At 48.6% G+C, this 15287-nt stretch overlaps 1 protein-coding gene across 2 annotated transcripts in view; it reads right to left on the bottom strand.

The window, feature by feature from the left end:
• The window catches only part of col18a1a (collagen type XVIII alpha 1 chain a), a 323813-nt gene that overhangs the window by 74647 nt on the left and 233879 nt on the right, over positions 1-15287 (bottom strand). For both annotated transcript variants that reach the window (XM_043693212.2, XM_043693211.2), the window contains 6 exons: positions 13563-13616; positions 12071-12229; positions 10430-10483; positions 10287-10331; positions 4557-4679; positions 2704-2775 (listed from right to left, as the gene is read on the bottom strand). In XM_043693212.2, the coding sequence (XP_043549147.2) occupies positions 2704-2775; positions 4557-4679; positions 10287-10331; positions 10430-10483; positions 12071-12229; positions 13563-13616 (507 nt within the window). The remainder of the gene's footprint in view (positions 1-2703; positions 2776-4556; positions 4680-10286; positions 10332-10429; positions 10484-12070; positions 12230-13562; positions 13617-15287) is intronic.

Genomic DNA, 15287 nt, shown 5'->3' with positions numbered 1-15287 from the left:
CAGAGGGAGCAGACTTGGTTCCTCCTCAGGGCAGAGGTCGCATCGGACACATGTGCTTGAACATCTTTCAAGGAATCTTAGGATTCAAGAGCACTGGGCCTTTCGGAAGCACAATCCCATTTTTACTCACCGCACTTTCGGAAGAAGTAAACATTCCCTAAGCGGGGGCACAGGAGATTTACCAGGACGTTTCCGGGCATGAGGAGCTTTAGATAAGTGGTCAAGGGGGGAAACTGGGTTTATTCCGCTTGGAACAAATGAGATTGGAAGGAGATATGACAGAGGCAAACAAGGTCCAGATAAGGTCGATGACTAAAAAACTGCTCCCATAAGCTGAATGCACCATAGCACTAAGGGGACACTGACTACTCCAGGCAAGAAAGGCAAAGAGGTTTTCTTTCTTGACACAGCAAATGGGAGATTACAGAGCAGTGGTAATGTCACTGATCCAGAAATCTCAGATGGTAAAATTTGAATAAAATCTGGAATTAAAAAGAGCTAGCCTAATGGCAACTGAGTAACCACTGCTGATCGTTGTAAAAGCCCACCTGTTCACCAATGTCCTTTAGAAAAGGAAATCTGCTGTCCCTTACCTGGTCTGGCCTACACGTGACTCCAGACCCACAGCAATGTACATGTCTCTCAACTACCCTCTGGACATAGGGATAAGCAGTAAATCCTGGCCTAGCACATCCCATGAATGATTAATTTTAAAAGTGGCAGCAAACTGGAACTCTCAATCTCTGCTGCCTCTGCTGGAAACAGAGACAATGAACAACTTTGAAAGGAATTTGGTTCGGGCTGGATAGAGTCAAAGAGTGGGACTAGATGGATTACTCTAGAGAGGCTTCGATGTATCACATTGCCTCTAGGCCTTGGCTGCCTGGACTCTAACAGGGAGGAATGACAGGCTGAATGCTGTCTGTGTTGGTGAAGGGTGAGATGTCAGATTGCACAGGAATGACAGGACAGAATGAGTTAAAGCCGAACCATGCAGAGTGAAGTGGCGTGAGCTGCTGCTGACTGATTGGCCTGAATCCCCCATTGGATTGCAGGTCCCACACTTACTTCTGTACCCTGAATTCGCCCGCCCCCAAGATTTCTGGGAGCTGATACTGGAGGCCTCCAATAGGAGTGGCGTCCCTTTAATCGAGTTGAAACCTTGTGGTGTAAGGGAACGCTGTGACTCCCCCCCGACCCCCGTCCCCAGCAGCAGCTGGCACCATCCGATAGCTTCACTCATGTGCACTAGCATCGAGGTGGCACATCTAAACAACCATTCACCTCTATTCATGAACGTGTGTGTGTATGTGAATATGTGTGTGTGAATGGGTACGTGTGAATGTGTGTGTGTGAGAATGTGTGTGTTTGTGAGAATGTGTGTGTGTATGTGTGTGTGTATGTGTGTGTGAGAATGTGTGTATGTGTGTGTGAATGTGTGTGTGTATGTGTGTGTGTATGTGTGTGTGAGAATGTGTGTATGTGTGTGTGAATGTGTGTGTGTGTGTGAATGTGTGTGTGTGAATGTGTGTGTGTGTGAATGTGTGTGTGTGTGAATGTGTGTGAGTGTGTGAATGTGTGTGTGAATGTGTGTGTGTGAATGTGTGTGTGAGAGAATGTGTGTGCGAATGTGTGTATTGTGAGAATGTGTGTATTGTGAGAATGTGTGTGTGTGTGAGAGAATGTGTGTGTGTGAGAGAATGTGTGTGTGTGAGAGAATGTGTGCATTGTGAGAATGTGTGTGTTTGTGAGAATGTGTGTGTGTATGTGTGTGTGAGAATGTGTGTATGTGTGTGTGAATGTGTGTGTGTGTGTGAATGTGTGTGTGTGAATGTGTGTGTGAATGTGTGTGTGTGTGTGAATGTGTGTGTGTGTGTGAATGTGTGTGTGTGAATGTGTGTGTGTGAATGTGTGATGTGTGTGTGTGTGAATGTGTGTGTGTGTGAATGTGTGTGTGTGTGCATGTGTGTGTGTGTGTGTGTGAATGTGTGTGTGTGTGAATGTGTGAATGTGTGTGTGTGTGTTGGAGGTGGGCGCAAGGGTGAGGGGCTGGAGGGGCTGGAGGGGCAGGGTCGGAGGGGGTGCTAGTCAGGAGTAGTGCGAGGAGATTGAGTTACAGTCGGTTCTGCTGTACCGTGTGTTTCTTCAACGTGAATTGGCTCTAACGTGATTGAAGAATTTAGGCCATTATTTGTAGAACCCCAACTTTCCTTCCTGTATTGGCTATAACGCGATCCCTTTGGTTCAAATAGTGGGGCTATTTCACAACTTTCTTATAACATGGGATTGCACGGTGACAGAACTATCACGTTTTATCCGAACAGACTGTAACCCATTTCTGAGCCGATGTGAGGGGCCGGGATAGGGAATTAGTCAGCTCCTGGTGTGGCGGGGAGCGGTACAGGAGTCAGGTCCAGTATGGGCTCAGGAATCCCGGTTGTGTATCGCCCTCTTAACCTTAACCTTAACCAGTCAGAAATCTCCGAGTCAGTCACAGCCCTGCCTTTCTAACTCAGGCTGGAGAGTTCTTTCAGAGGGCTTCGGATGTTTAACCTGCCTCCTCCAAGGGTCTGTCAGGTGTCAAGACTATCGGGACATCTGGTTATATTTCGGGGTGGGCTCAGGCAGAGCAAGAATGAAGACAGCCACGCGGAGTTTGTCAGTCAGGGTGACCTGGTGTTCATCGTCAGCGTCCAGCTTTACCTGAGCACCTTCCAGCCCCCGTTCCCCAGGCACTCCGGTCATGATCGGAAGGGCAGATCCTTCTGCGTCCTCCTGTCAAATGACAATTGCAACAGGGCGTGAGATTCTGCGACAACCACCCGCTTCCAACAATCCTGCCAGCCTCAGGCAGAACTATAACCCCCTGGGCCTGGCACTGACCAGGGCACTGCCCAGCACCAGGCTGAGTGGGTCGAACCCTTACCCCTCAAGTTTGCATGTTCAAGCCCAACTCCAGCAGTTTCCAGAGCCAGGCTGGGCTGGTACTAGAGGAGGAGGATGGGTGGGGGGGGGAGGGAGGAGAGATTTCCTTATCCGGATCACAATCCTGGAGCTCCCTTCCTAACAGCTCTGTGGGTGTACAGTCACCACAAGGGCTTTGACAGATCAAGAAGGCAGCTCACACCAACTTCAATTAGGGACTGGCACCAAATGCTGGCCGAGCCAACGCTGCCCACATCCTTGACATAAATACCCGAACAAAGTAAACAAAACAAGCTGCTCATTATCATGTCCGTATTAGCTGTGTACAGCTGCCGCGATACCAGAAACTACACCTCGAGAGGGTGCGGTTGTGGTAAAGCACTTGGGAATGTTATGAGGCTGTGACAGGTGCTATAATAATGCAAGTCTTTCTTATTCAGTCTGGGGATCAGTGGATTACACGGGCCAGCTAGACAAGAGTGGGAACAGCCTCTGCCCCGAATGTTAAAAGGGTGGCATTAATATGCCTTGCCCCCGTGCCAGGGAGAGCACATCGACTGCAAATGCCAACCCCAGCGTTCAAATATTTTTTCTTCTCCACCTCCTCGACAGTGCCCCACCCCTGAATGGGTTTCTAGCTTTCGGAGAAAGTTACCACAGCTTCCTGCCGCGCTGCCCGACATGACCACACGACTCTTTGGTCAGTCCCCTCCCACAGGCTCAGCCCACAGGAAGTGGTGTCACTGCTGGGTGCGGGGGCGGGATGACGTACCTTCGGCACACTTTCAGTCCTAGGGCTGGTCTCTTCCAGCGGAGTTAGGAGTGCCAACATTTGGGGCTTCGGACTGACCGACTTCTCCACGGCTGGAGCTGTCCACATCAATTACACTCAGGACCTTGACTGTGCCATGAGTGAGCGGGTTTCTTCCCATTCCACCCCCGCAGATCACTTTAATGCTACGCCCCATTACAAGCAAGAACAGGGGTGGTATGGTGGCTCAGTGGTTAGCACTGCTGCCTTACAGTGCCATGGTCCCAGGTTCGATTCCAGCCTCGGGTGACTGTCTGCGTGGAGTTTGCACATTCTCCCCATGTCCGCGTGGGATTCCTCCGGGTGCTCCGGTTTCCTCCCACACTCCAAACATGTGCAGGTTAAGTGAGGATTGGCCGTGCTAAGTGGCCAGGTGGGTAAGCCATGGGAAATGCATGGTTACAGGGATGGGGTGGGTCCAGGTGGGATGCTCTTGGGACGGACCTGATGGGCCAAATGGCCTGCTTCCACACTGTAGGGAATCAATGATTAAGAGCAGCTCCTCCCTCTCCACTCTTTCGGGACTACTCATGATTTCGAACCAATCCTAATCTCGAGCCTCTAGAATTAAAAGGTTCCCCATCCCTGGAGCCATTCTGGTCGGGGCTGGCGATAAATTCCAATTCGCCAGCCATACTCAACGCTGAGAATTAAGTTTCAAAACTTGGTTTTCACCCGTAACAGATTCTCAAGCAACCCCGGTGCTGACAAAGGCGTTTTGCCTGTGCGGGGGCGGGGGCGGGTGCGGGGGCGGGGGGGTGGGCGAGTGGCTTGGAGGTTGAGAACGGGTGATGTCAAAACGTAGGCTACAAGGACTTACAAAGCCAGCGCGGAGAACTGCAGCCGAGGGTCCAGGAGGACCAGGAGGTCCTCGGGGTCCTACAGGCCCCGGCAACCCAGCTAGGCCAGGCTGACCGGGAGGCCCGGCCTGCCCCGCCGATCCCTGCAAAAACAGAAAACCAGAGCAATTACAACCTGAGTCAACTGGAGGGTGGAACAGTAGCCGTCCAGAACTAGCCTCCTGGAGTCCTCTTTCAGAAGACTCGCTTTGCTGATCCAAATGCCGGCGGGCCTGCACGCTCACCCTCGGTCCATGTCCCACTCCAGATGTGGGAACACCTCAGTCCCGCTGCCCCACCTCAAGTGCAGGGCTAACAGGGTGCTGCTTTGCCCGCTTGCTGCCTTCCTGATGTCACTTTAACGGAGTGTGCCATCGTGATTCCACGATACTATTCCAGGTGACAGGAAGGCGAAAGGCACCGCAAGTTAGGATTTACCGCCGACATGCAACTTAGGCAAAATGTTCAGTGCACGGCATGACATGGAACACTGCAATGGCAAGCACACCCAACCACAGCTTCAACCAGCACTACATGCACCTACATTTCACAGCACGTCATGGAGAGAGATGACAGACAGAGGGACTCAAATGGTGGTGGGGGGGGGGGGGGGGAACAGGGGAGGGAGAAAAGAGGAAGAGAGAGGAGGAGGAGGAAAAACGAGTGAGCCAGAGGTTGTAAAGACAGAGGAAGAGAAAGAGAAACAGAAAGAGGGGGACGGAAGGGAAGTGAGAGGGTGAAGGAGGGAAAGAGAGAGAGGGGCAAGGAGAGAGAGAGAGAGAGAGAGAGAAAGGGAGCAGAAAGAGAGTGAGAGGAGGGAGGAGATGGATAAGAAGAGAAAGGACAAATAGAAGGAGGGGCAGAGAAAGAGAGAGGAGAAGGAAAGAGAGAGGCAAACACAGAGGAAGAGAGAGAGACAGAGAGAGAGAGAGGCAGAGAGACAGAGACAGAGAGAGAGAGAGGCAGAGAGAGAGAGAGGCAGAGAGACAGACAGACAGACAGAGAGAGACAGAGAGAGAGAGGCAGAGAGAGAGAGACAGAGAGAGAGAGAGGCAGAGAGACAGACAGACAGACAGAGAGAGACAGAGAGAGAGAGGCAGAGAGAGAGAGACAGAGAGAGAGAGAGGCAGAGAGAGAAAGAGGCAGACAGAGAGAGAGAGACAGAGAGAGAGAGAGGCAGAGAGAGAGAGAGAGGCAGAGAGAGAGAGGCAGAGAGAGAGAGAGATAGAGAGAGAGAGAGACAGAGACAGAGGTAGAGAGAGAGAGAGAGAGACAGTGAGAGAGAGACATAGACAAACAGAGAGAGAGAGACAGACAGAGAGAGAAAGAGGCAGAGAGAGAGAGAGACAGAGAGAGAGAGAGAGGCAGAGAGAGAGAGAGGCAGACAGAGAGAGAGAGAGACAGTGAGAGTGAGAGACAGAGAGAGAGAGAGACAGACAGAGAGAGAGACAGAGAGAGAGAGAGACAGAGAGACAGACAGACAGAGACAGAGGTAGAGAGAGAGACAGTGAGAGAAAGACATAGACAAACAGAGAGAGAGAGACAGACAGAGAGAGAAAGAGACTCAGAGAGCAAGAGAAGAGAGAGACAAGGTGCCATTGCTTAGGAAATACTGCAAGCAGCTCCATCTATCAAAGATGTGGATAATTCTTTTGACAAATTGCATCTTGCAAATAATAGGTAAAAGTCAAAGCTGAGACCATTAGTCTGAATGTAGCAGAAATTATAAAAAGATAAATGACTGATGGTACACATAGAAATAAATGCAAGTGACTGAATAGCTATTATGGAGAAAGGGTTACAGCATTCCCTCTGATTTTGTTTCCGGCTGTGTGGGTCTCGGAGATCTGGCAGAAACTTGCGGATCTGGAAGTCAATGCCTCTCCAAGGCATGGCAACCTTGGAGCGGTTACACAGCCACACAACTTAAGAGGAATGGTGTAGAGGTGCAGGGTGACCAAGACTGGAAACTCAATATTCGAGGGAATCTGACGTTCCCGGAAAAATCGACAAAGAGGAAAAGGAGGTGGGGGAGGTTTGTTAATAAAGAATGGTATTGGTGCGATGGGGAGCAGCGATACAGGTACAATAGATCATGACGTGGAATCAATTTGGTGGAAATAAGAAACACCAAGAGAAGGAAGTGATGTGTGAGAGTTGGCCTTAGGAACCCAACGAGGAAATAACAGAGGTGTGCGAGAAAGTTGCCAGAATTGTTGTGGGTCATTTTAATTTGCAGACTGACTGGAGAAATCACATTATAGAATCATAGAAGTTAAGATGTAAGCCAAATTTGTAGAGTGTGTCAAGGATTATAGCAGCGTGTTGCAGAACCTGCCTAGGAAGAGGTTGGTTTAGAAAGAGTCATACATCACAGGAACAGACCATTTGGTCCAAATAGTCCACACCAGCCAGGGTCCCAAACTAAACAAGTCCCATTTACCTGTGCTTGGCTCATATCCCTCCAGACCTTTCCTCTTCATGAAGTTATCCAAATGTCTTTTAAACATTGTAACTGGACCCATATCGACCATTTCCTCTGGCAGCTCATTCCACACACAAACCACTCTCTGTGTAAAAAAAGTTGCCCCTTGTGTCCTTTTAAAATCTTTCTTCTCTCGCCTTAAAAATATGCCCCTAGTTTTGAACTCCCCCCACCCTAGGGAAACGATCCTTGCTATTCACCGTATATGATTTTATAAACCTCAATTAGGTCACCCCTCAACTTCCTGCACTTCAGTGGAAGTAGTTCCAATCTTTCCAGTCTATTTTTATATCTCAAACTCTCCAATCCTGGCAACATCCTTGTAAATCTTCTTTGAACCATCTCAGTTTAAGAATATCTTTCCTATAACTGGGTGACCAGAACTGGACACAGTATTCCAGAAGAGACAGTATTCCAGAACTGGACACAGTATTCCAGAAGAGACCTCACCAGTGTCCTGGATAATCTCAACATGACGTCCTAACTCCTATACTCAAAGCTCTAAGCAATAAAGACAAGCGTGCTAAATGCCTTCTTCATCACTCTGTCTACAAAGAATTATGTCCCTGACTCCCGAGGTCTCTCTGCTCTACAACACTACCCAAGGCCCTTCTATTAACTGTATGTATCCTGCCATTGTTTGGTTAACCAAAATGCAATACCTCGTGTTTATCCAAATTATACTCCACCTGCTACCCATCTGCCCACGGACCCAATTGATCATTTTGTAATCTTAGATAACCTTCTTCACTGTCCACTATACCACCAAGTTTGGTGGCATAAGCAAACGTACTAACGATGCCTCTTATATGGTCATCCAAATAACTAATACAAATGACAAACGTGGGCCCAGTATGATCCCTGTGGAACACCGCTGGTCATGTTGCAGCTGTACAGGTCATTGGTTAGGCAACGTTTGGAATACTGCATGCAATTCTGGTCTCCCTGCTAAAGGAAAGATGCTGTAAAACTTGAAAGGGTGCATAAAAGATTTACAAGGATGTTGCCAGGGTTGGAGGATTTGAGCTATAGGGAGGGGCTGAACAGGCTGGTGCTGTTTTCCCTGGAGCGTCGGAGGCCGAGGGGTGACCTTATAGAGGTTTATAAAATCATGAGGGGATGGATAGGATAAATAGACAAAGTCTTTTCCCTGGGGTGGGGGAGTATAGAACTAGAGGGCATGGGGTTTAGGGTGAGAGGGGAAAGATTTAAAAGGAACCTAAGGGGCAAATCTTTCAGGCAGAGGATGGTGTGTATGGAATGAGCTGCCAGAGGAAGTGGTAGAGGCTGGTACAATTCTACAGCATTTAAAAAGCATTTGGATGGGTATATGAATAGGAAGGGTTAGAGGGATATGCGCCAAGTACTGGCAAATGGGACTAAATTAGGATAGGATATCTGGTCGGCATGGATGAGCTGGTCGGAAGGGTCTGTTTCCATGCTGTACATCTCTATGACTCTAAGGAGCAAGCTGATGAAAGGGTTCGTGAGGGATGTATTATCTCTGTCTTTATAATTAGAGATATTGAGTGTGAAAATAATGTTAGGCTCAGCCTTTGCTGGCGCCAGGTAGGCCTCCGTTGGAGTCTGGGCACAATAAATGAAGTAGGACGTTAAGGCCACAAAGAGGGGCTTCCAAAATGGTACCAAGGATGAGGAACATGCAGAAACGGGGATTGTTCTCCTTGGGGCAAAGAAGGTTAAGGGCAGATTTTCATGGAGACAAAGCCTCATCTCCCTGATGAGAACCATATTTCCATGACACATTACGGACTCTTTCTCATCTTTAGGAGTAAAGCAAATTGTTTTGCTTTTACCGCAAAAAAAAACCTGATACGATTCACAAACGGATAAAGGAGCAGGTGCATGCCGAGTTTCCTCATCTGAGTGAGGAACTACTTTAACTCTACTGAGCGGTCAACCAGAACAACACAATCAAGGCCCTGGGTCAAGTCCACATGCAACCCCGTCACAGGGCGGGAGGGGGAAGATCCAGTCCAGTACATACAAACATCCAAATGTCGAGGGAGTGATGAGAAGCTGCAGCAACTAAGGAGGAAGAGGACAGAATGAGCACTGAATGGAAGAAAGAAACGTAAGCACTGAGGACAAACAGGAGCACGCAAACAACTACGGATTATTCAGGAGCCAGACTCTCAGTAAGATACCATTTCTCAGAATGAGGGAGGGAGAGATCCGTAGCAATGATTGAAACCCAGCGAGCGTTCCACCTTTATCCTGCACTGTCTTCTTATCTGACTGCTCACTACACAGTTAACTTGGATTGTTTCACTTCCCCATTGGTAAGATGTACGCCACGGAGTGCAGAAGGGGATGGATTCAAATCCCACTCGAGAGAGTTGGGCCCGAAATCAGGGCTGAGTCCCCCGGTGCATCACAAGGGAGCTCTGCACTGTCAGGCACGCTGTCTGTCTGATGGGGATATCAAACCAAAGGGCTTGCCCATCCTCCCGGGGGGTGAAAGATTGAAGAAGAGCTGGGGAACTTTCCTCCGTGTTCCTCATCCACAAAAATGGCTGAATCCAGAGTATCTGTTCATTTATTTACTTGTTACATATGGGAGCTTGCTGTGCACAAAATTGTACCTGTGCTTTGCCCCATTCCAACACTAATGATACTTTGAAAGAACTTCCATCGGCTGCAAAGTGCGTTGGGACATCCTGAGGTTGGAAGAGGTGCTACATAAATGCAAGTTGGGAAAGCCTGAACTGACAGGGGCACTATCCTCTGGAAGAGAGCAGGCTGAGGAGTGACTGTTCATCAACGAGATGATGGAGGTTTTTGAGAGGGCGGGTGGGGCAACCCTACGAAAGGGGCCAGAGATGTAAATGCAACAGGGAATTCAGGAGCACATTATTTACTCTCAGTCTAGAGGGAACGTGGGCTCTCCCTACCCCAGGGAGGGGTCATGGTGAATAAGATAGATGCACTCAAGGGGAAGGTAGCAAAAAGATAGAAATGAGATGAGTTACGTGAGATGGGAGGCATCATGGCCCTGAAGGGCCTGTTTCCATGCTGTAAACCTCGATATGACTGGCCTGCAGAGTCTTCAGCTGATTGCCTGTTTTTGTGCTGAGCGTCAACTGATGGAGCAGGGAATCGAAACCCACTATTGCGCAAACCCACAGCTACAAGGCCATTGATTGTTGAACACATGGCCAGGGTGGACAATCACAGTGGCGCAGTCAGGAGATGTTGGCCTTACCTTAGGCCCCTGAGCTCCCGGGAGTCCCAAGTCACCAGGCTCACCCTGAAAGCACAAGGTACGTTTCATTAGATGACAGCAACAAGAGCAAATCTTTACAGCAACACTTCATGCCGGCTACTGTCCAATCAAAGGTGACCTACCTGCAGTCCTTTCTCCCCAGCCAGTCCTGGTCGGCCATCTTGTCCAGGTGGCCCCTAAAATAAGAAGGGAAGAAAAGGAAAATATGTCACTCCAACACTCCAGTCAGGCATTAGAGAAAAGTCAAGCTACGGCAAGAGTAAGAATTATTTTATCTAAATTAGCAGAGTTGGAAGGAAGGAGGTAAATAGCCAAGCCAGACATGGTGGCGAGATTTTAAAAAAATCAATTTACATAAAAACAAAAAAAAAGGTAAATCCTTCACTTGCAAAGGACGAATCGGAAGAGAGAATTCACCCAACACTCATCTGTTTCTGTCCTAAAACATGCCAGGATCGTGTTCAGAATGAGGATGTATTGAAAACCAGTTGAGCGTACAATATTAACCTGTATCCCTTGCTTTTTATTGAATGTGATGAGGATTCAGAGGTTGGTCATTGGTTTTGTACCACCTCGGTGGTCTCAGAAAAAGACCCCTTGGTCCAACCAGTCCATGCTGACCATGTTCCCAAACTAAACTAGTCCCACCTGCCTGTGCTGGGCCCATATCCCTCCAAACATTTCTTATTCATGTACTTATCCAAATGTCTTTTAAATGTTGTAACTGTATCCACCACTTCCTCTGGAAGTTCATTCCACACACAAACTACTTTGTGTAAAAATAATCTTTCTCCTCTCACCTTAAAAGTATGCCCCCTAGTCCTGAAATCCCCGTCCTTTCTTTCACCTGTCTTTCACCTTATCTGTGCCCCTCCTGATTTTATAAACCCCTATAAAGGTCACCCCACAACCTCCTACACTCCAGTGAAAAAAGTCCCAGCCTCCTTGTAACTCAAACTCTCCATTCCCGACAACATCCGCATAAATCTCTTCTGAACCCTCTTCAGCTTCCACGAGACATTTTAAAATAAATTAAGATGATTTTAAAACAAAGCTTTTTAATTTTTGTCCTCTAAACATGCCATCTCACCCAACACTCATTTGTTTCTGCCCTAACTCATGCCAAATCCCATTCACCCAGTGTTCGGCAATCTATAGAAGCTCATGGCTCCTCAATATTAATTTAACATTGTTCAGCTTCCGCTGGTATAATCCCAGACTGTCTGTCTCACCCCCCACAGTCCCATGACCCACTAGTTCCCACCAAGTGCCTCACTATTGATGGCCAAGCAGATGGCTGCCAAAGTTGGAATGTTTAGATTAGATTAGATTAGATTACTTACAGTGTGGAAACAGGCCCTTCGGCCCAACAAGTCCACACTGCCCCGCCGAAGTGCAACCCACCCGTACCCCTACATTTACCCCTTACCTAACACTATGGGCAATTTAGCATGGCCAATTCACCTGACCTGCACATTTTTGGACTGTGGGAGGAAACCGGAGCACCCGGAGGAAACCCACACAGACACGGGGAGAATGTGCAAACTCCACACAATGTTCTGGAATTCCCTCCTAAAAACCTTTCCACCAAGGCGAGCGCTCACCTCTTTTGAGATGCTCCCTAAAACATCGAACTCAATGACCAAATCACGTGCCCTCACATCTCCCGACACAGCTCGGTAATGCTCCCATCAAGGCCCTTGGATCGTTTGACTGAATCAAGGTCGAGTGAACTGCTGACGAAAAGTAAACTCTTTACTTACCAGAGGTCCCATTGGCCCAGAGACCCCAGGCCTCCCGTCTGCTCCTGGGGGTCCAGGCAGACCCGGCGGTCCAGGGATCGCAGTGCCGTTCATACCAAACACTCCAGGCCGTCCGGGAAGACCAGGGAGTCCAGGTGGCCCCGGAGGTCCGGGCAATCCCTGAAGGAGAAACTTGAATCAATCTTCCCACCTTCACACTCTGTGCAAACTGACATGAGCTGGGACCGGGGAAAGGCTGGGATAGACAAGCGATTTCAGGGCCAGCGCGGTAACTAGTACCATTTCGAACATGAGGAGGTGCCATTTTAACCCACCATCCTGGACACCCAGCCTGTCATTACCAGCCAAGAGTCATTGTTGGTCGTGGGAACTTCCTATGCACCATGGCCTGTTCCTCTTGCCACAGGCACAACAGCTTCAAAGCAGATGATGGAGCGCATCAAAGGCTGAAGTGAGAGGAGGATGTGAGTTATTGGGAACCAACATTGACAAATTTTCCCAAGCCCCCAACCCAACTGTCCTCCAGCAGTTTTACTCAAGGCAGTGAATTAGGACATCTCTTGTAGACATGTAAGGACCAATGGGACGGGTCAAAGGGGTGACCATTGGATGGGGTCAAAGGGGTGGCCAATGGGAGGGATCAAAGGAGTGTACAATGAGTGGGGTCAAAGGAGTGGACAATGGGTGAGGTCAAAGGGGTGGCCAATGGGAAGCGGAAACTACAGATGACTGGGATAGGAAGCTGCTACACAGGTAGTCAGTGAGCAAAAGGGTACCACAAGATGGAGGAGCTCACTGAAGGCCCCCTATAAATACTGGACAGAACCACCTCAGGAATAACTGTATGTAGAAAATGGCTCCAGGTCCCTGAGGATAATGTTCCATATAACCTTCTGTGCATCTTTATACAGAACTGTGAAAGATGACAGGATGTTCAGCACTCCAGCTGTAAGGTGGTCTCAGGTTGTTCCCACGTACCGATGGACAACAGGGTGAGGAGAGAGCTGGGCCATCGTGACAGAGCTACCTTCCCACAGAAAGTGCCTGGTAAGCAAGGATATGTTGGCTATAATTACTAACTGCTGCGGGGAGGTGGGGATTGGTCCCACTGAGAGGGCCCGGCATCCAGGAGGACTCAATTCAACAGGCTAGTTCCACCCCACTCCTGCCTTCCAAGGGCTTGGAAAACCCCAGCCAACAACTGGCCCATGAATGGAAGCACCGTTGTCTCTTCCTTGGGAGTCAACTCTTTGATGATATTGGAAATCCTCTGGTGGGAGTGGGGGTGTGACCCGCTGGCCTTAGACACACGGAAACATCATTTCAGCTGCATCAACCTCATCTATCTGCTCAGGGATCTCAGGCCGACCTTTCCCACCCTCAGCAACCTTCTCTAAGTCTGGGACCAGCGACTCTCAACACCCGCACAGCAAGATCCCAAACTGCAACCTGACCTCAAACACACAAACCTCTCGCGAAACAGTGCACCTACCCGCAACATTTCCAGGTTGCCATCGAATCCGGAACCTTCCATATCAAGAAACGTCTGGGGAGGAAGAATAAGCAGAGGTCAAGCACATGGTTAGCTCAGGATAAACAGTGATCAGGCACATGGTTAACTCAGGATAAACAGTGATCAGGCACATGGTTAACTCAGGACAGGCAGTGATCAGGCACAGGGTTAACTCAGGATAAACAGTGATCAGGTACATGGTTAACTCAGGATAGGCAGTGATCAGGCACATGGTTAACTCAGGATAAACAGTGATCAGGTACATGGTTAACTCAGGATAAACAGTGACCAGGTACATGGTTAACTCAGGACACGCAGTGATCAGGCACAGGGTTAACTCAGGATAAACAGTGATCAGGTACATGGTTAACTCAGGATAAACAGTGACCAGGTACATGGTTAACTCAGGACACGCAGTGATCAGGCACAGGGTTAACTCAGGATAAACAGTGATCAGGTACATGGTTAACTCAGGATAAACAGTGACCAGATACATGGTTAACTCAGGATAGGCAGTGATCAGGTACATGGTTAACTCAGGATAAACAGTGATCAGGCACAGGGTTAACTCAGGATAAACGGTGACCAGGTACATGGTTAACTCAGGATAAACAGTGACCAGGTACATGGTTAACTCAGGATAGGCAGCGATCAGGCACAGGGTTAACTCAGGATAAACAGTGATCAGGTACAGGGTTAACTCAGGATAGGCAGTGATCAGGCACATGGTTAACTCAGGATAAACAGTGATCAGGTACATGGTTAACTCAGGATAAACAGTGATCAGGCACATGGTTAACTCAGGATAGGCAGTGATCAGGCACAGGGTTAACTCAGGATAAACAGTATCAGGCACATGGTTAACTCAGGATAAACAGTGATCAGGTACATGGTTAATTCAGGATAAACAGTGATCAGGCACATGGTTAACTCAGGATAGGCAGTGATCAGGCACATGGTTAACTCAGGATAAACAGTGATCAGGTACATGGTTAACTCAGGATAAACAGTGATCAGGTACATGGTTAACTCAGGATAGGCAGTGATCAGGTACATGGTTAACTCAGGATAAACAGTGATCAGGTACATGGTTAACTCAGGATAGGCAGTGATCAGGCACATGGTTAACTCAGGATAGGCAGTGATCAGGTACATGGTTAACTCAGGATAAACAGTGATCAGGCACATGGTTAACTCAGGATAGGCAGTGATCAGGTACATGGTTAACTCAGGATAGGCAGTGATCAGGTACATGGTTAACTCAGGATAAACAGTGACCAGGTACATGGTTAACTCAGGACACGCAGTGATCAGGCACAGGGTTAACTCAGGATAAACAGTGATCAGGTACAGGGCTAACTCAGGACACGCAGTGATCAGGCATAGGGTTAACTCAGGATAAACAGTGATCAGGTACATGGTTAACTCAGGATAAACAGTGATCAGGTACAGGGCTAACTCAGGACACGCAGTGATCAGGTACAGGGCTAACTCAGGACACGCAGTGATCAGGCACAGGGTTAACTCAGGATAAACAGTGATCAGGTACATGGATAACTCAGGATAAACAGTGACCAGGTACAGGGCTAACTCAGGACACGCAGTGATCAGGTACATGGTTAACTCAGGATAAACAGTGATCAGGTACATGGATAACTCAGGATAAACAGTGACCAGGTACAGGGCTAACTCAGGACACGCAGT

Source organism: Chiloscyllium plagiosum, unplaced genomic scaffold, assembly GCF_037043375.1.
Source record: "Chiloscyllium plagiosum isolate Xiang-an unplaced genomic scaffold, Cpla_swu_hap1 HiC_scaffold_7, whole genome shotgun sequence".
NCBI classification, from domain to species: domain Eukaryota; kingdom Metazoa; phylum Chordata; class Chondrichthyes; order Orectolobiformes; family Hemiscylliidae; genus Chiloscyllium; species Chiloscyllium plagiosum.
Note: the sequence above shows the minus strand (reverse complement) of the source record. Positions and strands in the feature narration are given on the sequence as shown.